General features: G+C 46.2%; 2 protein-coding genes across 3 annotated transcripts; one reads left to right on the top strand and one right to left on the bottom strand.

Moving 5' to 3' along the window:
- LOC307223289 (phospholipase A2 inhibitor and Ly6/PLAUR domain-containing protein-like) lies at nt 1-9971 on the bottom strand. 2 transcript variants are annotated; one of them, XM_079989227.1, is made up of 5 exons: nt 9837-9971; nt 2811-2927; nt 1576-1728; nt 923-1066; nt 1-618 (listed from the first exon to the last, which is right to left on the bottom strand). In XM_079989227.1, the coding sequence occupies exons 2-5, from the start codon at nt 2854-2856 to the stop codon at nt 467-469; spliced, it is 495 nt and encodes a 164-aa protein (XP_079845353.1). In that variant the 5' UTR covers nt 2857-2927; nt 9837-9971; the 3' UTR covers nt 1-466. The 2 variants fall into 2 exon arrangements, with proteins under 2 accessions (XP_079845353.1, XP_079845352.1); XM_079989226.1 differs by lacking the exon at nt 9837-9971 and adding an exon at nt 3462-3544.
- XRCC1 (X-ray repair cross complementing 1) lies at nt 9837-27996 on the top strand. Its single transcript, XM_079989221.1, has 17 exons — nt 9837-9979; nt 10674-10766; nt 12845-12952; nt 13581-13739; nt 14749-14829; nt 14926-15037; nt 16265-16386; nt 17848-17971; nt 18762-18987; nt 19925-20041; nt 20282-20381; nt 21122-21314; nt 22114-22168; nt 22519-22664; nt 23598-23688; nt 24644-24719; nt 25328-27996. Exons 1-17 carry the CDS (start codon nt 9929-9931, stop codon nt 25439-25441), a joined length of 1968 nt encoding a protein of 655 aa, XP_079845347.1. The 5' UTR covers nt 9837-9928; the 3' UTR covers nt 25442-27996.
- The last annotated feature ends 4 nt before the right edge of the window (nt 27997-28000 follow it).

Genomic DNA, 28000 nt, shown 5'->3' on the forward strand with positions numbered 1-28000 from the left:
TCCTTGGCAGGCTTTGAATAAACATCCACAAATTTATTAGTAGAACATATGATGGATAAGGTAATGATATGTACAATTCTATAATATGCAGAGAAAAATATGTATAAACAAATCAGAGAGGGGAGCTGAGGGAAGTCTCGGGGGGGGGGGGAGATGGAGAGAGGGGAGGGAATAAAAAGGGGGGAAATGTAATTGGTTATGTTGATTGATAATTTATGTTGTTAATATTTTTCAATAAAAATATTATTTAAAAAAAAAAAGAGTCATGGCTTGCCTCAAAGAATCCTGGGAGCTGTTAAGGGTGCTGGGAGTTGTTAGGAGATCCTCAACAAATTCCCAAGTTCCCAGGATTCCCTGGGGGAAGCAGTGACTCTTAAATTGGCCTAAGAGGGCTTGAGATGAATGGCTTGGATGCCACCTTGGGCATTTCACAGGGCTTGTTGTTCCTGAACCACCTTCTTCCCCCTTAGTGGCTTTCTGTGGCTTTCGGGGCCGGGCTGCATGACACCTTGTCAAGGTTGAAGATCACTCCTGCTGAGTAAAGGGCCGTCCCCAGGGGCAATGAGCAGGCCGTCTCTGTGCTGCATCCTCTTGCTGTGAACGTAGAGGGAAGACCACCTGCGGGCAGAGGGTGACGTTGGTTAGCAGCACAAAGCTTGACGGGGAAGGGTCAGTGGCAGATGCACAACTTCTTCACATGCAGAAGGCCCCAGACTCAATCTCTAGGTAGCGCTAGGACTACCTCCAGGGCTGGGGGTGTGGGGTCTTCTATTTTTATTTATTTTTACCACCTGGCAAATAGGGCTGGCCACTCTGTGGGAAATCTTAGTTTTAGTCTCTGTTGCTTCTTATTGTGCATTATGTGACTGAAATCAATTGACAGAGGACAGAGTACTACAGTATATGCTTTTTTTACTCATACCGGCATTCAGCGTCCCAGATACCATGATGCAGCGATTGTCTGTTCCGGTGCAATTCAGCATCTCAGTCCCCTTGCAGTGGCTGGAACCAAAGACGGAACAAGCTGGACACTGCAATCCATTGGAGGTGAGGTTTGTAGGTGGCACTGCGGAGAAAAACCCATGTAAAGCCCAGTCGCTTCCAAACTGTGAGGCACAACATATTGTTTCATGCCACCTCAAGCTCTGAGCAGTGCAAGACACCAGAGGTCCTTGGCCTATGCAGGGTTTGGAAATGAGGTACTGTGAAGGCTGCTTACCCCCGGGGTATGTAAATAACAACAACAACAATTTATACCCCCACCCATCTGGCTGGGTTTCCTCAGCCTTTAGATGCCTTTAGATGCCTTCTAAAAGTTGTGTAGTTCTTTATTTCCTTGACATCTGATGTCAAATGGGAGTTCCACAAAGAAGTCGTAAAATGACTCTTTAGTGCTGAACTGGAGCAAACAGCAGTTTGGGTATTCTCCAGATTGTTGTTTGCTCCAATTTAAAGTGAAAGAGCAGGCTTTCCCTGAGAAAGGAATGGGACAAGGGTAAAACTGCTGGGACTCATGCCTAGAAAGCACGGGTCAAGGAAAAACCACTTAGAGGAGAGAAGCAGAGAGTTCCATACAGGTCAGTTCCCAACGGTTGCAGAGGTCATTCTGGCAGCAGCTAGAGATGCTCTGAAGGTGAAGCCCAGCATTGGTGGTGACACTGATGGAACCAGAATAGCAATCTTCAGCAGCAATGCAGGTCTTGAGGGTCTCTGTGGTATCATCACCACCTGGAAAATGAAAAACAGCCATTAAGAGAGCTGGTTCATGGTAGATTTTCCTCTCTTTTTTGCACAAAGGCTGAGGATTTGAGAACATCTGCAAAAAATATCAGCAAGAAAAGCTTGCGCCCATCACAACATGTGTATGTTCCAGTTGCTCTGCTGTGCCCTCTTGCCTCAGAGGACCTTGGTGGGAGCAATCAGGAGGACCATGCCACTGAATATTAGACCCCATCTGCACTAAGGGTGCTGAGAATTGTTAGGAGAGACCGCTATTCCCTTCACAAAGCTACAATTCAGCTTTAACCATCAATAGCTCAGTTGGTACAGCATGAGACTCTTAATCTCAGGGTCGTGGGTTTGAGCCCCAGCTTGGGCAAAAAATTTCTGCATTGCAAGGGGGTTAGACTAGATGGTCCTCGTGGTCCCTTCCAACTCTACAATTCTGTGATTGTATGGTTTTCCCATCCCAAGGAACACTGGTAACTGCAGCTCTGTGAAGGGAATAGGGCTTCTCCTAAGGCATCTCAGCACCCTTAATAAACTACAGCTCCCAGGATTCTTTGGGGGAAGCCATGCCTGTTAAAAGCATTATGATACTGCTTTAAATGAATATTTTATTTCTTTCATAAAATTTATATACTGCTTGACTGTAGGGGGAAGGAAACTTGAAAGCAGTTTACAAAAAAAAAGATAAAGCAATGAAACGACTAAAAAAAACACAGCATACAAGAAATTTAAACCACAACAGAATAGACTAAAACCAATTAAAACTCATATAAAGTTTTTAAACATCTGGGTAGGCTTGTCTAAAACTTCAGCAAGTGCTGAAAAGAATGCAGTGAAGGTGCAGGTGTTGCCTTAAGTCTGTGGGGAACAACAGCAGATCACTGTTATCCTCACATCCTCCTTGCAGACTTCCGAAAGAGATATGCCTGCAAGCTTGAAAGCTTAAAGGAAGATTTATGGATAGCACACAGGAAAAGGAAACTGATGTTCCTTGAAGCCTAAAATCTGCAGGAATCAGAGACCCCCTTTCTCCTTCTACTGGGCCAAGGCGGGACTTGCGTGTCCCACTTTGCATCACTCACCCAAAGAGTTCATTCCCACGATGGTTAGGCAGGTGTCTTCATTCATTCTGCAGGGATGAGCCAGGCCAGTGCAGCCTTCACCAGGGCTGATGCAGGTCTCACAGATTAGGCAGGAGCCTGCAGAAAGGAGCGGAGGAAGCGGAAGGAGACAAGCTTGTATAAACGAAGCCAGCTAATTAGAAATGAGGACACTCAACAGAATATTTGCATCCGCAGTGGATGCACTGGGTGAGGTCCTCCAGACTGAGATAGCTGGGCTCAGGGGCCATTGAAATCAAAAGTGTGGCATTTGGAAGTCAGACGGAATCCATTCCAGAAGTCCATTCAACTTCCAAAACATTCGACTTCCAAGGCACAGCTTCCAATTGGCTGCAGGAACATCCTGCAGCCAATCGGAAGCCGTGGAAGCCACGCCAGACGTTCAGCTTCTGAAAATCATTCGAAAACCAGAACAATCACTTCCAGTTTTCGATCATTCAGGAGTTTACAGGCGTTTGGCTTCCGAGGTTCCACTGTACTTAATTCTAGCCTCCCAGAGTGGCTGGGGCAACCCAGTCAGATGGGCAGGGTACAAATTAATTATTATTACTATTATTATTACACCAAATAGGCAGGTCAGGGAACATCATTTCCCCCGTGACATGGACTCACCTTTACCCAGGAGAGAAGCCAGGAGGAGGCCAAGGTTGACCAGAGTCTTCATTGTGATGGGATGCAAGATCTCTGCCGAGCTGTTGCCTCTATCAATGAAGAGTCCAAGTGGAAGTATATAAGCCACAGCAGTTACATAAGGGGGTGAACGGGCAAATATAAGCTTGGTGTCGGGCTTGTTGCTTTTGATGAGAGGCACTTAAAATCCTTGGGCAGCCCCCAAGCTCCCTTGACAGCTGATCCTCTTTGTCTATTGACTGCCTCAAGGAGTCCTTTTGTGAGCCAGCTGGGTCTCGCTCGCTCTCCCTTAGCCAAGGGAGCACACAGCCACCTTCATTTCACCCTGACCTTTCCCACTCCTGGCAACGAAGTTGGAAGCTTTGAGTTTCAACTTGTGGGATACAAAGAGACTTGATGGAAAGAGGAATGCTTCCCTATCTAAAAGCACATTGCACTCCTTTTTCTTTTAAATAGAAAGGGTCTTCTAACACTGCTGGGATTGAGTCCCAGTGAGCTGAGCTTTCACTCCAGTTTTTGGAGCGGTGACACAGCCCTTTGATTAGGAAAGATGCCCAGGTTCATCTGGCTCAGTACTGTCTACACAAACTGGCAGCTGTTCTCCAGGGTTTCAGGAATGGTGTCTCCTTCAGCTCCATGTGGAGACGCCGGGGGTTAAAATTGGAACTTCTGCATGCGAAGAAGATGCTTTCCTGCTGAGCTACAGCCCTTCCTCACAAGGAATAGTCTCTGCCTTCAGAAAGAGCTGTAAAGGGAAAAGGACCTCTCCCAAGATTCTCCACCCTTTTCCTGAGCGATGAGAGAGAGAAATTGTTCATAGAATCATGGATTTGTAGAACTGGGACCACAAGGGTCATCTAGTGCAACCTCCTGGAATGTGGGAATCTTTTTCCAAACATGGCGCTTGATCCCACAACCCTGAGAGTAAGAGTTTCATGCTCTACCGCCCGAGATTTGAGAAAAAGGGTGAAGAAAAGAGAAAATTCTGATTTCCCTCAGTAACATCACTTCTGAGAAATTTTGGTTCAGCTCTGCTTTTCACCCCAGCAGGACAGCACACATACCATCAGCTCCCAGTTGGCATAAGAGGGCTCTGTCAATCTTTGTTTTATATAAAGTACTTGCATTAGTGTTTTAAACTTGTGAACTATCTTGGGTGTCTTGGTAACAATGGTGATAGATGATAGATAGATAGATGATAGATATAGATAGATGATAGATTAGATAGATAGATGATAGATATAGATAGATGATAGATAGATAGATATAGATAGATAGATAGATGATAGATAGATAGATAGATAGATAGATGATAGATAGATAGATAGATGATAGATAGATAGATAGATGATAGATAGATAGATGATGATAGATGATAGATAGATAGATAGATAGATAGATGATAGATAGATAGATAGATAGATGATAGATAGATGATAGATAGACACACACATACACAATAAAAAATGTAAATAAATAACTTTGTTGTTGTTGTTGGGTTGTTTCTCCTACCCCCACCCCACCCCCAGGATGTTGAGTCACGGTTTCAGTGCTGAGTTCCATTCACAAGAAAGCTTCATCACAAGCAAAAGTCAACTCTGTAATTGGCTTATTTTAATTTCTGTCTCACAGAATCTTTATCCCATGGATTACAGTACAGTATGCAAGACAGTACAGTACAGTATACAGGTTACAGTATGCTAGAGCCCTACTGGATCAAACCAAAACAGCCTATCTGTTATAGCATCCTGTGCTCACAGAGGCCAGCCAAGTGCCTAGTGGAGCTTACAAACATACTGTATTTTTCGTTCCATAAGACACACTTTTTTCCTCCTAAAAAGTAAGGGGAAATGTTTGTGCGTCTTATGGAGTGAATATGTGGTCCCAGGTAGCGGCGGAGCTGGGGACTTTGGTTCCCAGAGTGGCAGGGGCGTGGCCTGTGCGAGTGTCCTAATGGCAGCGCCCATGCAAACGTCCCCCGTCCACACGAGGGGGTGGGGAAAAGCGAGGTGGGGGAAGAGGGCCTTAGAACACTTTTTAGAGTTCTCTTTGTCCGAGGTGCTCTGTGACTTGCATGAGAGCAGCCAGGAGCCAGCACAGAGGGGGATCTTTCTACCTCGCGTGCTCTGTCAAATTGGGACAGAGAGCTTTTTTCTTGCTTTCCTCCTCTAAAAACAAGGTGCATCTTATGGTCAGGTGCATCTTATGGAGCAAAAAATACAGTAGGTTCCTTGCCGTTGCTGTAAAACAATGATGGACCCTTGGCATGTTGCTGGGCTCCCACTCCCATCAGCCCCAGCCAGTGGTTTAGCCAATGGTCAAGAATGATGGAAGTTGCAGTCCAGCAGGCATCACAGAGTCCCCATCCCTGATGATAAAACCTTGAAATGTTGATTGACCTCGAGACTGCTCAGGAACAAAAAATATGCACACTCAAGTAAAAGAACACAGAACCAATTGTTAGGCACTGAGATTGGAGGGATTCCAGTTACTTGCTTGCTATTTCAGTGGTTCAATGGTCCAGGGTCACTTTTTTAAAAAGAAGAATAATGAAGGTGATCCATTAGTGTTGGCTGTCCCCAAGAGAAGGAGGAGTTTTTTCAAACAAGATTGGGTGTTTTTCTTTTTCAAAGACGGATGTCAGTCAAGTATTAACATGACCTTGATGTAAAAATCCTTGAAGGAGACCCCAAATACTTGAGGTTAGGAAGCGCCTTACTGAAAATGGGGCCATGATGGAATCAGCACACAACACCCTTCAACTGGGCCCACCGCCGACTCTAGTCAGCTACGTCTGTGAGCAGGTCCGATATTTAAATCGCCCACAATGCCCTGGGGCAACACTACAGCAGAGGCATTTAGTGGATACAGTGGTACCTCAGGTTACAGACGCTTCAGGTTACAGACTCTGTTAACCCAGAAATAATACCTCGGGTTAAGAACTTTGCTTCAGGATGAGAACAGAAATTGTGCGGCAGTGGCACGGCGGCAGTGGGAGGCCCCATTAGCCAAAATGGTACCTCAGGTTAAGAACAGTTTCAGGTTAAGAACGGACCTCCAGAACGAATTAAGTTCTTAACCCGAGGTACCATTGTAATTGCCATTGTGGTTTGCTTGCAGCTGCCTATCTCAAACTGTGGAGCCATAAGCCTGCTGTGGCAGACATGCATGTAGATGGGGGCCCACCAGAGAGCATTTTGCTGGGTAAGGCACCCTTGAGCCCAGTCCGGACTGGCAGTGGGATCAGAAACGAAAGGCCGCTACTTCAAATCCATCCCCCTTAAGAGATTCCAATTGGCAACTAAGGCTACAATTGGCAAATAAGGCTGTATACACATTAGCAGCTGAGGATGAAGAAAGATTGTTGCCCTCTGTTGTGTTTTTATTTAATTTGGCAATTGTATCCATTTAGTCGTGCTTTTATCTATTTGCACACTGCATAATAAATGCTCATTTCCCTTCCCATCTCTTGGGGCTCATCCACACTTTCCCTTGAGTCCAGGCTTAGTTGTTCCATTTTTAATTTTGTCTGGCGTTCTAATTTTCAACCTTTTTGCCTCAGATTTTCTATGGGTTTTATTTGCGTTCATTTTTCTAGTCTGCTTTTCTGGGTTTTCCCCTCCTCCCATGGCAGCTAGGTTGAGCATGTGCATTCCAAAAAACAAAAACAAAAAACCATTGAGGGTCGTATTCCCACTAGACTAAGTTTTTCGGACCTGCTCACAAATGAAGCATGAGCAACCATGTTGGGGGAATTTGTCTACAAGTCTCCCGACCTCCTTTGCATCTGAGCACCTGCTCTGGAAGCGACTGTTTCTTTTATAAAATTATTTGAAAAAGAGTGCTTATTACAGCCTTCCCCAATTTTCTAGCCTGCATTGCTGGGGCTGAAGGGATCTGTAGTCCAAAATTTCTGGAGGGCATCGGGTTGCAGAAGGATGGCTCAGCATTTATGTTCATAAATGAAGCTTGGAGGGACGTAATGGCTCCAAAGAGGCACACAATGGGATGCTATTTCCAGGAGGCTAGCCTGTTGCCAGATACTGAAAGGGGCCGAGTGCTTGGGCAGAGACTCTGAGGGAGGAATTGAGCTGAAGCTTGTTCCAAAAGGAATCGGGTAACAGTAGAAGTGGATGAGTCAGGAGAAACAAGCTCAGATTGAGGGCTGATAGAGTTGTTTCTGTTGGCACGCACGTTTGGGGCAGGAGACAAACAGTGGGGTTTCTTAGGTCTGATCCATCTGGTACCTGGACAAAGTACCTGCCACCCCCCCCCAAAAAAAAAAAAAGCTTTCATGCTACTGGATCATCTACTTCGATATCCAGCTGCCCATTTAGGCAATACTGAATATGTAAAGGTAAAAGACCCCTGGATGGTTAAGTCCAGTTAAAATTGACTATGGGGTGCAGTACTCATCTTGCACTGGTATGCTTTCGAACTGCTAGGTTGGCGGAAGCTGGGACAGAGCAACGGGAGCTCACTTGTGGGGATTCGAACCGCCGCAAGACTAGGAGGCTCAATGGTTTAGACCACAGCGTCATCCGCTCCCAGGGCCAGATTTAGGTTTGATGAGGCCCTAAGCTACTGAAGGTAATGGGGCCCTTTATATGTCCAGCTGTCCTTTGTCAACAACAAATTGTTGCTGTTTTTTGCATTGAATATATGCTATATGGTAACTGATGGACCTAATAGGGACCTAAAGCCATTTGCACATAACAAAATATGTATTTTATCGAAGTAATTGTTGAACTGAAATACAATTTTGGAAATGTACATCCAGTTTTGTTTTGTTTTTGCTTTAAATTTTTGGGGGGCCCCCAAGAAAGTGGGGCCCTAAGCTATAGCTTGTTTAGCTTATACAGTGGTACCTCGCAAGACGAAATTAATTCGTTCTGCGAGTTTTTTCGTCTTGCGAGTTTTTTCGTCTTGTGAAGCACGGATTTTGGAAAAGCTTCAAAAATCACCAAAGTCTTCAAAAACCTCAAAAAAAGGCTACCACACCGCGTGCTATGAGTTGTCAAGTCGCAACTGCACCCCCTGAATGCACGGTTTCAAGAAAAAGGAAACAAACTTGCAAGACAAAGGAAACAAACTTGCAAGACAAAGGAAACAAACTTGCAAGACGTTTCTGTCTTGCGAAGCAAGCCCATAGGGAAATCCGTCTTGCGAAGCAACTCAAAAAACGAAAAACTCTTTCGTCTTGCGAGTTTTTCGTCTTACGAGGCATTCGTCTTGCGAGGTACCACTGTACGTAAATCCAGCACAGCCGGCTCGCCTCACTGTACAGTACTAGGTAGCAGGTCTCAAGTGTATTCAGTTGGGGCAGGGGTCTCCAACATGGTGCCCTACACATCTTCCGCCGAGTCCACCTGCCTCAGTGCCCCCTGGGTCATGAGTTGGCAAGGATGCTTCTATCTATGGAAAAGCAGCTCTACTCACTTCTGAAGGCTCGGATTAATCGTAAAACGTCAAAGAGGAAGCAATAGAAAGCAATGGCTTTGCTTTCACACCTCATGAAGCCAGTTCCTGTCACCTGCTTTTTCTTTTTTAAGACGATGGTTTTGTTAATACGTAATAGTGTTAATATAGGGACGCAGGTGGCGCTGTGGGTTAAAGCCTCAGCGCCTAGGGCTTGCTGATCGAAAGGTCGGCGGTTCGAATCCCTGCGGCGGGGTGCGCTCCCGCTGCTCAGTCCCAGCGCCTGCCAACCTAGCAGTTCGAAAGCACCTCCGGGTGCAAGTAGATAAATAGGGACCGCTTACCAGCGGGAAGGTAAACGGCGTACGGGCAGGGGTACCTTTACCTTTACCTTTAATAGTGTTAATAATGGATCAAACGAACATATTTCAAATAGGAAGCTTTTTTATTTTTTTCTCATCATAAAATTTGCACGCTGCTTGACTGTAGCGACAGCACCGTTTGCAAAAAAAAAAAAAAGGTAAAAAGCATGGGGGAAATGAGAAAAATCTATCTCCTTAACTTTCTAAGCATGTGGCAGTAACAACTGAATTAATACATCTAAATAAGTGCTGAATACATTAGGAACTGAATGTTATATCAGGGTTGCGCTTGGTATTTATTTATTGCTTTCTTGCTTGCAATTAATAAGAAATTTCCCGCCAGTTTAGCGTACGCTCTGAGAGCGAGCGAGAGCGCATGCGCTTACAGGAGCAGGCGGGACTCGCCCGTAGAGAAGCAAAACCTGACTCGAACAGAAAAAAAAGGAAAGAAACGACGGCAGGGGGCGCTCGTGCCTCCGAGCCAACGCGGCCTTGCCCTTAGGCGCCTGCGCAAAAGCTCCTGGCGGACTCGTCCAGGTGGGAGGAGTCTATGAGCGGCGGGCGAGCGGGAACACACCATAGAGCTGAGCGTCCTCGGGATCCAGCGCTTCCGGCCAGCCAGGGGAGTTTTGCTACCGGGTCACGGTGGTGACAGAAAGTGGCGGGGAGATGCCGGAGATCGCAATCCGACATGTGGTGTCTGCCAGCAGCTCCGACCCGGTGAGGGCGAGGCCGCCTTTCTAAAAAGGACGCTCCGTGGCCGAGGGAGGGGAGGGAGGTTCCGTTATTTCCCCTCGACGGTTGGGCGCAACCATTCATATCTAGGATGGGGGTGGTCGGGAGGAGTTGGGTTTTGATTGGTGGAGCCTGGAAGAGCCCATTCTGGAGGGGGGAGAGGGGGGTGATAAATTAAGGGATAGGAGACCAGAGGAGATTTTTGGGTGAGGCCATATGTAGGGTGAAGTGATAAGGTGGGGAGTGATGGAGAGGACAACACACCATACATTTAAAGCGCAGACCCAAGAGTCCTGGGAACTGTAGCTTGTGCAGGGTGCTGGGAATTGTAGCTCTGTGTGAGGCAAACTACAGTTCCAGCGGAGGGGGTGGGGAGTGATGGGGATAACAGCTGTGTACACACCATACAATTAAAGCACACATATGTATAGCCAAGGGTCCTGGGAACTTTAGTTTGTCCTGGGAATTGTAGTTCTGTGTGGGGCAGACTATACAGTTTGTAGGATTCTTGCGAGTGAGAGGAGTGGATTGTGTTTTTAATGTATGGTGTGTGCGCAGATGAAGAAATCACAATGTGGATGATATGGGCAAGTAATTCCTGCTCTAGATGAGAGATTCTTTCCTGCCCCTTCTTTTTTTACCCTTCTCATCTCGTCTCTCTTCTTGCCCCACCCCCCAGACGCACTGTGCTGAGAACCTGCTTAAGGCTGACACCTATCGCAAGTGGAAGGCTGCGCAGGCTGGGGAGAAGCACATCTCTGCCATACTACAGGTGAGTTTTAGTTAACCTCCTGAGCGTTTGAAATCTGCCTCAGCTTCCCCACCAGTACCTTGCAGGACTGTTAGGAATGTAAACGGGGCGAGAAGCGTGTGGTGCAAATTCTTTGGGGCTGAAATACCTGGGATTGGCTTGCGCAGTTAGATTCTTGTGTACTTAAACACCTGCAATTCTTTCTTGGCTACGCAAATACCTTACTTGGAAGGAAGCCAAACTGAATCAGGTTGTAGGCTTAGATAACAGCTGTCTTGATTTTGTAGAGAGTGACAGGATGTTGGCATGGTGATGGAGGTTGCTGGTGGAAATATGTTCATACATTGTGCTATTGTGTCTCCAAGTGATTGCAGGCAATGTATATACATGGTGCCTAGAGAATAACTTGCACCTAAATATTAGCAAGACAAAGGAGATGGTGTTGGATTTTCGGAGGAAGAGAGGGGAACTAGCCTCGTTGTATATCGGGGGGGGTGTGTGTGGAGAGAGTCTCTTCCTTTAAATTCCTGCGAGTTTACCTTAGTGAAAACCTCACTTGGAAAAACAATATAACTCAGGTGGTTAGGAAGGCCCAACAGAGACTCCACTTCCTCAGGGTCTTGCGAAAGAACAATGTTAAACAACAATTGATGACCTCCTTCTACCGGTCCACAATAGAAAGTGTCCTCTTATATTGTATCACAGTGTGCTACGTTCACCTGACAGCCATGTACAAAAAGTCTTTACAGAGGGTGGTGAACACAGCACATGATATCATGGGCCTGTCCCCTGAGCCCACTAGATGACATTGCAAGGGATCGTTGCCTTAGGAGAGCGAAAAAAATTCTCAGGGATGATTCACACCCTGGTCAGCACCTCTTTAATCTTCTGCCCTCGGGCAGGAGATATAGAAGTATAATCAGTCATACCAACAGGCTAAAAAACAGTTTCTATCCGTGGGCTGTTTGGCTGCTGAACGGAAAATAATATAGTGCAACTGACCTTCAAGGTTGGTGTGTTGTGCGACAAGCACAGAGAGTGCAATGAGACTGAGTGTTTAGGGGCGGGGAGGCTCGGTTAATTTCATTGTACACAGGTTGTACATTGACAATAAAGGGTTTTTTATTATTATGTGGCTGTGGAGGGGGAAACGTACTGTGGGAACTGGCAATATTTGTAGCATTGGGAAATAACAAACCTCATGTGTGTGTTTAGTTGCAACTTGACTTAGGTTTGCTATTGGCATTTGGCTTACTCTGGTTGCATTGCTTCAAAAATGGTACTATGTTGGCTTGGGTGTGCTCAATGGGTTGCCAGGTCCTCATGTCCACACTACCCATTGAGCTGCTTTTGCCACCCATCTGTCCCTTGGCGGGGGTGGGGGGGGGAGGAAGAAGCCCTGTTTTGGGAAGTCATGCAAGCAGTCTTGAGAGGTCAACTTCAAAACCATGCAGCAGATTAGCATCTCTTCTTTATGTCATAGCTTGGTGGATCACTTGCAGTCGGAAGTCTGAATGCAGCCCAGCAGCTGTGCATTGTGACCACCAGTGGTTGATACCCCCACTGCCATATTTCCCACAACAAAAATAGGAAGTGTGATAGGCCTTCAGTGAGAAAGCCATATCCCTTTGGTAGGGCACATTGTTGGCATGCTGAAGGTTCCAAGTTCAATCCCTATTCTCTGTGGTTAGAAGGATCTTGGGCACCAGGGCTGGGAAGGGAAGGATTCTGTGTGAGAGCTTGGAGAGTCACTGCCAGTTAGAGTAGACAGTTCTCTGGTATAAGACAGCCTCCCCCCAACCATGTGTCTTCCAGATGCTTTGGACTACAACTCCCATCAGCCCTAGCTAGCACAGCTCTGCTGGCTGAAATTAATGGAAGTTGCAATCCCAAAACATCCAAAGGACACCGGGTTGGGAAAGGCTGGTATAAGATTTGATTTGGTACGAGGTGAGTATGTGTGCATTTATACGTATCGGCAATCATGCATGAATGGGACACTGTGTTCAGTTTGTCAGAAACTTTAGAAGCTTGGGCTGAAAGACAACATTTCTGTGTGTTTCCTAACCCTTGGCTGAGGCTGTCGTGTCTCCCCACAGTTTGAGAAAGAGGAGCATATTCACAGCATCGACATTGGCAATGAAGGCTCTGCATTTGTTGAAGTATTGGCTGGCAGCTCTGCCTCCTCCAGTGAGCAGAACTATGAGGTGAGCGAGTGCCTGTGTGTGAGAGACTGTGGAAGGGCCTCATTCCTCACCCAACCTGAAAGCAAGCTGTTTTTTAACAAAAGGCTGGTGGTTTGGGGCTTTGCAGGATCAGAGTTGTGTCCTCCTTGCAATTTGTTTGGGCTGTCTCATTTGGTGTAGAACCCCCCCCCCCCCCACACACACACTATTTTCCTAGTCTGTGGAGTTGAAGCAGTCTACTAATGAGGGTCCATTTGACAGAAGCTGGAAGTGGTACTTAAACCTAGTTAAAGAAAACCCAAACCTAGAGATAGTGGCAGTGGGGATCAGAGTCACATATGAGTGGCAGTCCAGCAGCGTAGGCTAGCTGCTGTTTGAATGCAGCCACATGCAAAACAAAGAATGTTAGACAAGTCAAAGAAAGTGCCATAGAGACATGGAGTGGCATGTGGGTAGAGAGGAGCATTTGGCAGTTTTCATCAGAAGCCATAAATATGACTCAATGTTCCCCACCACCACCTCCTACCTCTGTGAACCCATATTTTAATCCCATTAGGCTGGCATCTGTCAGGTTAGAGGCTAAAATGTAATCCCTTTAAGTCTGCAGTGCACCCTGACCTCCACCCCAGTCCTTTCCCTCTCATCTCAGGTGCTGCTGGTCACATCCTCCTTCATGTCCCCCTCGGAGAGCAAGAGCGGCACCAACCTCAACAGGGTTCGTATGTTTGGACCAGATAAGCTTGTGAAGGCCACAGCTGAGAGAAAGTGGGACCGGGTGAAGATCATCTGTACCCAGCCCTATACCAAGGTTTGTGTCGAAGTACAAATGATACAGGATATAAGGGATGCTGGCAAGTATCAGGCTTGAATTCCTGCATTCGTTTCTCAGTTCGGTAAGAGACTTACTAGGCTTGCCTTCATTAACCTGATACTCTCCAGCTATTTAGGATTACAACATGCCCTCATCAGTTCTAGCCAGCACAGTCATGTTGACAGGAGTTGTTGTATAAAATGCCTGGAGAATACCAGGTTGGTGAAGGCTGTGCTAGCCAGTCACGGGTTAGTTACCATCTCTCTCCATTGCCCATCTGTCAAATGGGTTTCATTCTGGCCGGTATTACAGGAGTAGTTTGAAGCTGAGAAAGGGTAAAGTACTTTGCATTCTGCAATAGAAATGGTTATTGTAATTGCCCAAAGAACATTTATGTTATGGAGTGCTGTACAAATGCCAAAAATCATAACAGCAACAGCAGCATGAAAAGGCTGATGGCTAGCATCTCTACTAATCTGGTGAACAGAGGATGCAAATTTTTAACTGCTTTAGGTAGTTAAACTATGGGTTCCCCATCTAGAGATGAGGTGAAATCAGAGGACGTTAATGTGGCATGGAAATAACTAAATTCTTGTATAGGGATATTATTTTGAGCAAATTTCTATTTATGTTTACTCTGAAATTCCAATGAGTTGTGGAACTTACTTCCAAGTAAGTGCGTAACAGCATTAATTGGGCTAACCTGCAGCAAAAGAACATGTAAACTCCAGAGTTGTGCATATTCTTGGCATGAAAAATATAGTATCAACAGTTTATCAGGGTGATTGTTTACAAGGGGAGCAATTCCTGGTAGATGGTGTCAGTCTGATATATGCCTAACATACCAGTAAGCAGGTTCTGTTAACTGAGATGTCTTTGGTCCCTGAAGAGTGTGTGATGATGATAAGAGAGAGGGGCCGCCTGGGAGGAGGGGCCGGCAAGTGCTTGGGACTGCCTGATTGATAAACCTGACTCCTTTACTTGAGTTTCTTGCTTTCCTTCTCAGTCCTTGACTTATGGCCTCTCCTTTGTGAGATTCCACTCTCCTCCAGAAAATGACGAGGTTCATTCCAAAACTGCTTCGCCAGTAAGTGCTCCAATGACCTGAATGTTGTCCCCTCTTTTGCTGCCATTCCTTGGCTGATTTGAAACCCTTGCTCTCTTTCATGCTCTGTGTATTCAGAAGCTCACCAAGCTGGGGCAGTTCAAGGTCAAGGAAGACGACAACGACTCCCTGAAGCCCGGCGCGCTTTTCTTCAGCCGTGCCAGCAAACCCCTCGTCTCTCCACCTAAAGGTAGCCACAGTACCTATAGCATAGGTGGGGAACTATTTCCAACTCAAGGGCTGCATTTCCCTTCTGGGCAGATGTTCGAGGCCCATATGCCATTATGGGGGCAGAGGTGCAAAAGAGGACGGGGCCCTGAATATAAGTCTTATCTTTGTACAGTAGGCTAGTTTCTGCACACACTCCTCTCTAGCCTCCATCCAGATAAGGAATACACATTATCAGAGGTCAATTGCTCAAAACCACTCAGGGTCAGTGAGGGGTGTGGTCTTGGGAAATGACTTTGTGGCCAGGGGAACGTTCTGAGGCCAGAGAACGTCACAGACCTGAGAGGCCCCTATGCTTGGTGTATTGCTTCCAGCTGGCTAATAATGAGGGTTACTAGGTCAAGCCATGGGTCCATTGCATCCAGTTTTCTGTTTCCCTCAGTGGCCAACCAGCTGCCTTTGAGATGCTCGCAAGAAGGGCATGAAAGCTACAGCACTCTCTCACCATTGCTCCTTGGGATCTTGTATTGAATGGTATCTGAAAGCCCTAAACGGCCTCTGCCCAATCTACCTCAAGGAGCATCTCCACCCCCATTGTTCAGCCTGGACACTGAGGTCCAGCGCTGAGGGCCTTCTGGTGGTTCCCTCAGTGTGAGAGGTGAGGTTACAGGGAACCAGGCAGAGGGTCTTCTCAGTAGTGGCACCTACCCTGTGGAATGCCCTCCCATCAGATGTCAAGGAAATAAACTACTATCTGACTTTTAGAAGACATCTGAAGGCAGCCCTGTATCAGGAATTTTTTAATGTCTAATGTTTTACAAAAAAAATTATGTGCTGTAAGCTGCCCAGAGTGGCTGGCAAAACCCAGCCAGATGGGTGGGGTATCATTATTATTATTATTATTATTATTATTATTATTATTATTATAATACTGCCACCGAACATGGAGGTTCCATTTACCCATTGTTACTAATAGCCATTAGCAAGGAGAGTCTTAAGGGAGTTTGTGTCGGTGGAGCAGAGGTGGCTTTTCTGTTGGCTCTGGGTTGAACCATAGCCATTCACATGCAAAGCTCTGTGTGCTCCCACTGTAACGCTGTGACGACAAAAGGTTTTTCGTGCCATCCCTGAAAAAGCATTCCTTAACAAACAGAAAACCCAAATTGGCTCTTCTGCCGTGCACACTTCATAGCATCAGCACTGCATTTCATAACACATTGAGAATGATTATTCATTACTGTTCTTGCAGCCTCTCAGAACAACCAGCTCTCACCCAGTTATGCCGCTGCCTCGTTGCAAACCAGCGTGTCCAGTTCCCCCGATCCTTCGCCATCAGCCGCCGAAAAACCCACCACCAAAGCCTCTCCCAAGGTTAAAATCTGATTTCTGGGTGAATAGTTGGGTGCCAAACTTTATCCTTGCGTGTTAGCCTAAAGTAGCGCTGCCAGTTGTTCCTTTATTGTTTTAACTACCTATGCTCTGATTAATAGTTCTATAGTAATTTTGTGTGTTCAAACTGCTTCACGTTCATTATCTAGTTGTAATCTTTACAGCAATCCTTTAAAGCAGATGTGGGGAATATGTGACCCTCCAGATGTTTTCAGACTACAGCTTCCCTCAGCTTCAGCCAACATGGTTGGATGATGGGAGTTGGAGCTCAGGAACATGGGGAGGGCAACTGGCTCCCCACCCGTGCTTTAAGGAAAACTGATATTATTATTATCCCCTGCACAGCAGTTGAGACACTAAGACTTAAGGCTAAGAGCTGTGTACAGACCCTCCAAGAGGGCTTTTTAATTCTCCTCCACAATTCCAGTCTTCCCCATTTTTAAAAATGAAAATGTTTTAAAAACTTATTACTGACTGCTCCCATAGATTGCTTATTGTGATGCCAAAAAGGCTTTTTGTTTTATTTTTGTGTACCCTCAAATTTATCCATCAAAAAACAATATTCTTTTTACTGGCATCTCCTGTATGTCCCCAGCTGTGATTCTGTTCTGCCAGAAGTTTTTTTATGACCCCATTTTAAGACCGCCAATATGTGTGTTTGGATGGAGGATTAGCCAAGCTCACTTTTACACGTTGCCCTGTCGCCAGACGGTTTGCCATGGGTGGGTCAGTGCAGCCATCTGTCTGAAAATGCTTAGCTACTCCTGGCTGTACTTTTAAATAAATAAGGTATTCTTCATTGTATCAAATAGTAGATTTCAACGGAAGTCTCATAAAGTTCAACGAAAAAAGCAGGAGACCCAGTGGAACTGTAAGAACCCTTCATGTGGATTATTGGACTCTATGAACAGACAGGTGGAATAGACACTTATAGACGTGTGGACCTTATGCATGAACAGACTAGAGAATGAACTGATCCACTGGGTCTTCTGCTTTTTTCTTTGAACTTTATGAGACTTCCATTGAAATCTACTATTTGATACAATGAAGTATACCTTATTTATTTATAAGTACAGCCGATTACATCTTGTGTGTTTATTGAGTATGTTTCACATAACCATAGGTTTGTTGTTTTGCTAATGTAATTTAAAAACAAACAAACCAGGAGCAAGTCAACCCCTGAAGTATACAAATCTTTACTATAGGTTTGTCCCATCCCATGATCCACTGCATTTCCTCACTATGTGGTTGTTAAACTACTCCTCTCATCATCCCTGGCCACTGGTCATTCTGCCTGAGGTTAATGGGAGTTGCGAGCCCGACAACATGTGGAAAGCCACAGGTTGCCTTCTTATACCATGAGTAAGTCCCTGTGGCCTCTGGGCATCTTACCTTTTAGTAGGCCTGCATTGTTTTGCACTGCATGTTTCCTTCTGCTCACAGGAGCCCACGCCGGTCAAGAGGAAGTTTGAATTCAGCAAGGAAAATTCTGGTCTCTCGTCCGCAGCCAATAAACCCCACCCCGATACTCCCCGCCCTGCACAGCCAGCCTCCAAGAAACTCAAAGGTGTGTATGCGGGGGGCTGCATTTTGAAAATGGGCCTTGGGAGTCCTCTCGTACGCTGGGAGAAGTTGGAGGCTAAACTTGGGGTTACTGTAAGTTACTTGCATTGATAAGTAACTTTACAGTGCAGATCTTAACACATTTACTCAGCAGTTAAATCCTTCCACATTGCTTCTTATTAAGTGTGCATGGGGTTGCATCCTGAGTCTTTAATATGCCCATGCTCGTTCTTAGTGGTAGCATTCCAGCTATGGAATTCCCTCCCTACAGAAATCAGATAGTCTGCCTTTTTAGATGCATTCTAGAGAAATGTTAAGGATTTTTCTATTTGTTCAGGCTTTTGGAAGATAGTTCTATCAAGGTTTTACATGGCTGGTCCCTGACAACCACACGCCTTGAGAGCACATTGACCTCTGCAGATGATCTTGATACTACGGAAGAGACTGAAGTTCTTAACTGCTGGAAGTCCCTTTTCGTTCCCCACCCCCTCCCAAATGCTTTTCTGACGTCCAGCAGTACCAGCTGTTGCCCGTATGCTTTCACAGCCATAAGGACTAGAAACTTAGTTCTTTAAAAAAAAAGAATGTTGAGATAGCAGGATGTCATATGCTGCTCCTAGTTCAATATTCATGCAGAATCACCCACTTCCAGCAACTATTTGCACAGGGATCAGGACACAGCTTGTCCAGCATCACATTTTGATTGATTCGTATGGAAGAATAGCTACAGATCTGTGCATCCCCTCCTCCTCCTCCTAAATGACTTTTATTTGCTCTTTTTCCCCCTTTACCAGCTTCTCCTTCATCACTACCTTCCCCAAAGACGCCACCTTCCAAAAAGCCTCCACAAACTCAGCCTTCAGAGGGGACAGCAAACGTGTCTTTCCAGCGTCTCCTGCAGGGAACTGTGTTCGTGTTGAGCGGCTTCCAGAATCCATTCCGCTCTGAGCTGCGGGACAAAGCCCTAGAGATGGGTGCAAAGTACCGACCAGACTGGACCCCTGACAGCACTCACCTCATGTAGGTGTCCTGCAAACCACTGGATCTCCCTGTGTCTTCTGAAACTTTGTTTCTCTCTACCCAACCCCTAGGTTTTTAAGACTGTACAGTCCCAAAGGCTTCAGCCAGACATTAGTTTGTATCTTGTCGACTTGCTGCTTTACCAGAAACATAACAAGTCTTTGGTATGAGAAGTACATAAAAACGTGCAACTACTTCTTTCCCTGTACCTCATCTCCCCAAAAAAGATCAGGTTTTGCCAGGTCTTGGAAATGGGGTAGCAGGAGAGAGTTCCGCTGCTGCTGCTGTTGCTGCTGCTTATAATTCTCACAGGCTGCAGCCTTTTTTAATATAGCCTACAGAAGGAAGCTTAGGGATCTTACACACTATAAAAATGCAATAGCAAGAAGCTAAACAATTTGCAAATCAGCATTGCACATGTGATTTTAACACAGGCCCATTAAAATAAGTAGCACAATAATATTAATCCCAGATTTTTTAAAAAATAAAAGTATTACTCTACCTTCCGTACACATGGGAAAGTTGCTAGACACCAGCCTGCATCAACCTTGTAACCTATATATATTTTTACTACAACTCCCATCAGCCTCCAGGCCTCACAGCCATGGCTGGCAGTGATGGGAGTTGCTGTCCAACACATCTCCAGGCATCAGCTTAATGCTGGCTGCTATAGGCGGTTGCAGGGTAGCTCCAGTAAACTAGGGCTGCTAACCAACAAGGAACTACGTAGATGTACAGCCTGATCCTGTGCAGGTCTGCTCAAGGGTTAAAGTTGCAGCTGAGTGCATTAGAACTAATTCGAATTTCCACCACAACAATCTGCCTTTTGAAGCGACCGGTTGTGCTTTCTGCCAGTTCTTCTGCTCTTAGCACTGGTTAGTAGCGAGAAACATGTTGCTGTGCCCTGAGTGCCCTGCTGTGCTCTCTCCCCTTCCAGCTGTGCCTTTGCCAACACACCCAAGTACAGCCAAGTGAAAGGGCTCGGGGGCACGATTGTGCGGAAGGAGTGGATCCTGGACTGTTACCGCACAAAGCGGTGCCTTCCCTGCAAGCGGTGAGTTGGCAGGTGGGGGCTGAGCCTAAAGGGCCGCTCTGTCAAGGATCCTTGCAGCATTGCAGAGATGGGGAACCTGCGGTGGTAAAAGTCCAGTCTCCTGTCATCCACTGGTAGCTGCGGCTGATAGGATTTGGAGTCCAACAAAGTCGAGAGAGTCTCCCTCTCCCCACGGCATTGGGATGGGAGGTTTGGTTTCAGCTACATCTGGGTTTACAACGGGTGTGTTCCTTTTAACAGCTACCTGATGGTAAGCCCGGAATCTTCCAGCAGTGAGAAGGAGGAAGAGAGCGACGAAGACACCCCTGCCCGACACCACAAACCCCTTGCACATCCGCAGGTAATAGAGCACCTCGGTTCATATGGAGTAGGCACAGCTCTGGCAAACTTCTTTTGTCCTGAAAGAAGTTGCTATCGCCCCACTGGCACTAATAGATCAGGGCTGTATGTCTGCACACACATTCTGACTGAAAAGTAGGGTTCTTCCTATAAGGTTCTTCCAATGAAAGGGGGTAAAATCAAACCCTGTGTTTACTTCTCATTTTTTTTTTTTTTTACTTCTCATTGCATAATTTACACAGAAGTAAACCCACTACATTGCCATCTGCCTAGGATATTACCTGCATGGTAGTAAACAGTATCCTGATATTTGAGCCACTTTACATTTACAATTTTCTGTCTGCATCAGACAAAAAATATATCCCCGGAAGTCTCTCGATTTTTTGCCTTTAGAAGGGTATTTGGGTGTGTTCCTGCCAGTGTTAACATACTGGGGGGGGGGGGGGTAACGACACCTTATGTGGTTTTTGAAACAAAACTGAACTGTGGCACTGCTTTAGAGAATAACCCCCCCCCCAGTGTGGTGTTGGTTACTTTGAGTTGAAGCAGGTCAGTTGTTTCTGTTGTTCAAAAGGTTTTTTAAATTAACTGAGAAGACAATGTTCCCTGGTTTAAAATTCTCTGTGCTGTATACCTTTTTACTAAAGGATAAGATTGCAGCTGCCATCTTAGAGGCATCCTCTCCTTCATGAGATTGAAGGGGAGAACTGCTCTGACGTGAGCACTGCTTTTATTTGACAGAGAGCTGACGTGCCCAGCTCCAACCACAAGCCCAAGACCCTTGCCAGCCCCAAAGCTGTACCCAGGGCACCAAAGAGGGCATCCTCTGAAGAAGAGGAGGAGCCCACTACCTCTCGGAGCAGCGGCTTCCATAACAACTCGCAGGCCCCAGCAGCCGACTCTGGAGCATCCAGCAGTGACGAGGATCCCAGAGGTAGGTCTGAGAAGCCCTGGTTCTACCTGCATGTTGGAGCAAGAGAGCTCACTTTCAGACTCCTCCCTCCTGCTTCATCTTCCTATAAGAACCACCTTGCAGGGTCAGGCTAAAGGTCCTTCCCGTTGAACATCCTATTTCCACTAGCAGCCAGACAGGTGCCGCTTGGAAAGCTCACAAATGGGGCACAAATGTGATGCCCCCCCCATTTTTTGCACTCCTGGGTAATGAAATCCATGAAATGATTATGATTAAAGGAACAATCTTGAACCGTCTGCTGATCAGTTCCACTGCATTAAGCTCAAGTTACTAGGCAGTTTTATAAACCATTTTTATCTGTGTACACCAGGCCCAATTCAAGGTGCTGACTTGAGCATATAAATCCCTAATTACTTTGGGGCCCAGACAGCTGAAGGGCCAAACTGAGCCCAACACACTGCAAGGCAATGCAGGGACACTTAGTTGTTCAATCCAGGGATGAAACCACAACCTAGGCATTATCAGCACCAATTGAGCTGTCCAAGCTGTGGGTCTTATCTCTGGACCCCAGCAGGCCTTTTGAGTGTTCCCTTCCTGAGCCACCAAGCCTCTGATTCTTTGCTTCCCATTGCCACTTGCTCACCTGTCTTTCAGCTTTTTGTGCAATGCTGTAAAGAAACCCCGTATCCCTGGCAGATACGAAGGAGCTGGAAGGAGCAGGCAGTGGGCTGCATTAATCTGCCTATTCAAATGTAATGGCACAGTAGTGGCCCTTGGTACTAATTTTCTCTCTCCTTCTCTACCCCCCTCCCCACCTCAGGTGCTCGAGACAATGGAGATGAGGGCTCTGGTGACACCGACGATGAGCTGAGGAGGTTGGTCAAGTGAATGGTTCTTTTGTAAGCCATGCCCTCAGGGATGGAAGGATTTTGTGTTTTCAAGGGGTTGGAATAGTGGCTGGGTACCTATGATGCCAGCGGGTAAGCAAATATAAGAGAAGATGGTTAGAGATTGGTGGAACAGGACTTGAAGCTGTGGTGTAAAGGGGAGAGGCTCTACCCCATCAGTGGAAGTCCTTTGTGCAGATGTTCCCTGGTTTCTAAGCCTTCAGTTGTAATGGCCAATGTTCACTTTTGTCCTTGAGGACTAGAAGCGTGACGCTGATTGTAGGGCGGGGATATCAGGTCCTTTGTGCCAACATATTCCCATTTCCCCTCGGCTTTAGAGTGGAAGAGGAGCACCGCAAAAAGCAACAAGGGGGGCGGAGGGTGGTCCCGGAGCCAGATGACGATCCGTATGGTGGCTCCACAGATGAGAATACGGATGTCGAAGAAAAAGAGGAACCAGATCAGCCCATCCCAGAGCTACCAGGTATGTCAGGACTGTGAGCTTAGATCTGATCAGTCAGCTAAAGCTTTTGTTGTTTAACCCACTTGGTTGGATTGCTCATTGGGGCTGAGAGTGAAAGACTCGTTCATCTTGTGCAGCTATTTTGTTTCTTCTTTATGCAGTGCGTAGTTAAAACTATGGAACTCGCTGCCACAGGAGGCCACCAGCTTAGATGGCTTTAAAAAGAATTGGACCAATTTGTGGAGGAGAAGACTATCAGTGGCCACTAACCCCAGTCAGAGGCAGAAATGCTTCTGAATACCAGTTGCTAGAAACTACAAGAGGGGAGAGTGCTCACACGCTTTGGTCCTGTTCTTTGTGGGTTTCCCACAGGCATCTGGGTGGACACTTTGAGAACAGGATGCTTAACTTACCCTGATTCAGCAGGGCCGCTCTTACACTTTTGAGTATTCCTATAAAAGGAAGTTAAGAAGAAAATATTAAAGATTACCTTTTCTTTTCACCAGAGTGGTAGCTTTTTAAAGCTGTGGATTATCCCCCCCCCCTCCGCCAGTATCTCTGAGATATATTGAGACTTATTTAGGGCAAATTATTTAATGATAAGTTTTATAGTAGCAAGTTACTGGTGGGCAGCCCCAGCTTTCTCCCTTCTCTGCTAAGGAGGCCTCATGACTTCTAAAAGCAAGGAAAGACTGGGAAAATGAAGTCAGGAGATGAGATGCAACCATGCTGTTTCTTCCCTTGCTGGTATAGATGAGACTAGGACCTGAGAGCTCCTGGTTTGTATCCAATGTTAGTATACTCAGAGTAGACCCATTGAAATTAATTAATTAGATGCAACCCTCTAGTCTTGAACTGCATCAATAGACATAATGCTTGGAAATCATGTGGTTCATTTATGGGGCAAGTTTGGGGTTTCAAGTCTTCATTCAGCTTCTTCTCTGTCTTTGCCAGATTTATTTGTGGGCAAACACTTCTTCCTTTATGGCGAATTCCCTGCTCAAGAGCGACGCCTCTTGAACCGGTACATTGTGGCTTTTAACGGGTGAGTTTTGCTGCGGTGGCATTGCAGTAGGTCCTGCTGTGGCCCAAGTGGCGTGCTGAATGCATGCTGTCATCTGAGGCAGCCCCCCAAAGAGTGTAAGCTGTGTATGGTGAAGAACAAAGACTATGGAAATCCAAATTCCCCACCACAAACAGGCGCGTTTAGCAGCCAAATTACGAAACACAATTCCATATTTTTCTGTAAGGATGCTTCTCTAGGAAGAGAGGAACCAGAAACTACGTAGAGTCTTGACTGTCCACTCCTTCATGCCTAACATGCTTTGAATATATCATACTTATTTTGTCAGGCCCGGCCAAACTTTAAAAAGCACAATTCAAACAATATACTGTAACATTCAGCATGGTATACTTGCATACAAACTTTATCAATCCATTTAAAAATACTACTCAGAGTAGACCCATTGAAATTATGTTAGTCATATCCATTAATTTCTGTGGGTCTGGATACAATCTACTACTTTCCTTTTCCTTTTTTGGTGAGAGGGCGCCCATGAGATGTCGGATTTAGAACAAACCTTGGCTACAGCTTGCGGCTAATTGAGGGAGAGTTTAGCCACAAGTCCCGGTTCAGAGGCCATGCTAAGCCAAACCTTGCCTAGTTTGGTGTGGCAGCAAAGGTGACCTGGGAGAAGGAGCCAAGTGGGTGCAAGGTCCTCCCTAGGAACCCATATGTTCAAGTTTGGCTTAGTACAATCTTTGCCAACCTGGCACCCCCCCTCCCAGAGGTTTTGGACCACAACTCCCATCAGCCCCAGCCAACTCACCAAAACATCTGGAGGGTGAGCCAGGTTGGCTTAGTATGTCATGCGAACCAGCCATTTGTGCCAATTCTGCAATCTCAAGTGTATTTCAGGATCACTTCTTTCTGCTCTTAGGGGAGGAGGAAAAGGTGGCTGTAAATTATTGTGAGGGGAATGCTTCTCTTCTGCTTGCAGGCAAGTGGAGGACTATATGAATGAGCGAGTGAATTATGTGATCACAGCTCAAGAGTGGGACGACACGTTTGAGGAGGTGAGCTCATCCTGCCGGCTGTGTAGGACTGCACTGGTCTAGCCCCATCGTCCACATCGTCCATAAGCCATGACACACTTTTCAGGTGGCCCCATAGATAACCGATGGAGATAAACACAGGAGGCCAGTTCCAAAGGCAACTGTGGCAGAAACAGATGATCGTAGTAGCACTTTTTAGCATTTTATGCTTTCGAAATGCTTCAAGAGCTTTTTAGCATCTTTACGATGACCCAGTAACATGTTTAATGTTACATTGCTGTAGAAGTGGGGGCTGAGGTTGAAGAATAATACTCCTTGTTGATGTTTGTTTTTGTTGTTTTAATTTTACTTATACCCTGCCCATCTTTGACTAGCCCAAAGTAACCAGCAAGCTCTGTGCTTCAGTAGGGAATTAGAGTGTCAGACAGGAGTGGGGAAACCTGGATCTAACCACAGCACCCCGCTGTCTCTCGCTTTGTGACCAAGATAAAATGTGAACCGGGGCAACCTCATTTAAATGCTTGTGCTAGTCCACAACAGGTAGGCATCGCATCAGGATGGACTGGCTCCGCCTCTTGGGATGGGGCCACGGACTTCCAAGTGCCAGCGTTTTCTCCTTTCTGTTGCAGGCTTTGAACGAGAATGCCAACCTCTCCTTCGTGCGCCCCCGCTGGATCTACATCTGCAACCAGCGGCAGAAGCTGATCCCCCACCAGCCCTATGTTGTGGTACCACGAGTGTAGGCCAGCCTCCTCCCTGCAGGCACGTCCCTATGGGTCCTGTATACTCCCTCTGAAGCAAACAGCTTTCCTTCTCCTTGGGGCCACTTGACACCATGCTCTCTCTCACTCGTTTTCCACTGGGGTGTTCCTTCCTCTCAAGAGCCTTGTCCAGCAGCCCTGTTTCTGCACTCACACACAGACGCAGCTGGGGTTTTGAGGGCCTTTTTCTACTATTGCTTGCTCCAGCAGTAGCTACCCCAGCTCACATGGGACACGATTTCATTTTCAGAAATAACTCAAGCTGCTCTGGAGAAATCAGTGTAGAAAGCCTCCATGGTGCACAGTGGCAGTGGTGAGCTGCTCTGGATTGGGGCTAGTGTCAACTCTCTCAAGGGCTTAATAAGCGGAGTGGGAACTTAGTTTGGACTAATAAGGGGCGAGGGTGCAACTGGGAAAGCAAGATGCATCCTCCAAACAATCCTTTTATTTTTGGGACCCTCTCCTGACCCTGGTTCTCATTTCACCCTTTTTCTTTCTCTCTTTTTCCCTCTCCCCCCCCCACATCACTTCCTAGGAGGCTCTGTGTGTTCTTGCCAGTCAGTTAACTTTTATCTATCTCTCTCTCTATCTATATATATGTATATAACTGAGGACACTGGGCATTTCAAGGTGGATATTCTGACACAAACGTTGTCCTTAGAATGGAGGCACCTGTCCCTCTATACAAGCTCTGCCTTGCTCCCAGTTTTACAGGAGTTGATGTTTGCCTCCTGCTCCTTGACCCCTTTTCATTTTGTAACTAAGGCCACCCCATCACAAACTTCCATTTTTGCAGACGAAATTTGTTCCTCCGTCTGTAGATGCAGCAAACCTGAGTGTATGAGCAATCAGTGGTATGCTGGCTGGACCATGGGGCAAATCCAAGCCCATTTTTAGGATTCAGGAATTAACCACTCACAAGTGTGTATTACCATTTTGGTTGGCATTCTGCTCACCTGCATTTCTACGACCACCTCTGGAAAATCATGTTCAAATGAGGCCCGCAGTGTAATATCCAGTCCCTGAGTTCACATTCCTTTTTAAGCTCAGTGCACTTGCTCTGTGTCTTACACAGCTCCATTATAAGCATGTGGTATTTGGAGTAGACGCCCTACGGTGACCGAGCATAGAATCCTAAGTGGCATGCTTGGCCCAGGTACAGAAATGTTTTAATGCTAAGTGTTCTCACACACAACCGCTTTAAACAGTGTTCAGGGTTGCTATTGGGAGAAACTATGACTGTTAAAATCATACTAAGTTTTATATTGCAGCTCTTATGGCCCAAGCCTCAGATTTCTCCTATAGGAAGCAAAAAAAGCAGCTGGAGTGAATTGTCTTATAATTTGATTCATTTCAGCAGGGAGTTGTCTGTTCCACTCTTTAATTTTTACCCTGGGCAAAGAACTCTTTTCAGATTTCGCTGGAACGGAAACAGCAGAAAAACCCACCCTTCAGTTCAGCTTCCTGGTGAGCTTTTTTTTTCGGGGGGGGGGAGTAGTGTTCTGCCCCAGACCCCCAAAATTGCATGTTCCTTCCTTATTTTCCCTGGCTGTGAACTGGACTGAGAGGCCTTGAATAATCTACCTCGTTTTTACAGCCCATCTCTTCCCCCACATCATTGGTGCTGCCCTCAGCGCTGGGGATCAAGCCAGCAACTCTTCTCTGTCCTTACGTTCATGGGTAAACTACAGTAAATAAGCTGATTACTCACAGGAGCTTCCCAGCTTTAGGAAAGGGCTGCAAATGGCCCATTTCTATGGACTCTACTCTGGCCCCAATGTATATAACATCTCCAATACAGAGTTTCTCCACTTGAACCCTTAGCTTTGATGCTTAAATGGGAAGTCAGCTACCACCTTCCATTTTCCACTACCTCCTGCTATGTGGAAGCCCAGAGATCACAGGCGTGGGTAAGAAGTAGGCAGAAGCCTACCAATGGGGTGCTTGAATCAGCACGACCAACGGACAGCGTTGATGGGAGCTATAACAAAAGATGGCGGTACCATGTTGGCCTCCTGTTTACTCCAAAGCCTCTTTGGAAGGGAGGATTAGCTTGTCTCTAGGTAGGGGGCATTACAATGTTAGCCAGAAATTGTTGAAAAGCATGGGATGCTCTGGAGAGTTTGCTCAGCTGATTCCCAAGAAGCTGGTGATGGCTTTCAGGTGACAGTAAATGGCAATGGTGTTTTTTTAATAAGCTATCTTGACTATTCACCAGAGGGGAACTAGCTTTGGGAGTGCAATGAGAATTCACACACACGCCTTCTAAAATCTGCCACGTTCAGGGTTTCTATGGGGGTGGGGAGAGGTGTAGCATTTAAACACTATCAAGTTTGCATCACAGCTCACATGTCCCAAGATTAAGGGCTTCTTGGTTTTTAAAAATGAATTATACCTATGGTTCATTACAGTTTGCATGAGGTTCCAAGAGTTGTGACGAATCTCCTCCAGGGATGTATTCATGTCTTCTTTCCCCCTCCAATCTGGTTTGTTGTGGGGTTTTTTTTTAATAAAAAATAAATGAAATGAAAACAAAATCTC

The sequence above is a fragment of the Podarcis cretensis genome, assembly GCF_951804945.1.
Source record: "Podarcis cretensis genome assembly, chromosome: 8".
NCBI lineage: Eukaryota > Metazoa > Chordata > Lepidosauria > Squamata > Lacertidae > Podarcis > Podarcis cretensis.

Bases quoted from the DNA above. Each gene is read 5' to 3' on its own strand.
- LOC307223289 (XM_079989226.1), bottom strand. From the start codon at position 3,513: ATGAAGACTCTGGTCAACCTTGGCCTCCTCCTGGCTTCTCTCCTGGGT. The intron at 2,928-3,461 runs GTGAGTCCATGT...TCCTTTCTGCAG, and splicing joins GGCTTCTCTCCTGGGTAAAG to GCTCCTGCCTAATCTGTGAG. The intron at 1,067-1,575 runs GTATGGAACTCT...TTTTCTCCGCAG, and splicing joins CAACCGTTGGGAACTGACCT to TGCCACCTACAAACCTCACC.
- XRCC1 (XM_079989221.1), top strand. From the start codon at position 9,929: ATGCCGGAGATCGCAATCCGACATGTGGTGTCTGCCAGCAGCTCCGAC. The intron at 20,382-21,121 runs GTAATAGAGCAC...TTTATTTGACAG, and splicing joins AACCCCTTGCACATCCGCAG to AGAGCTGACGTGCCCAGCTC. The intron at 22,665-23,597 runs GTATGTCAGGAC...TGTCTTTGCCAG, and splicing joins GCCCATCCCAGAGCTACCAG to ATTTATTTGTGGGCAAACAC.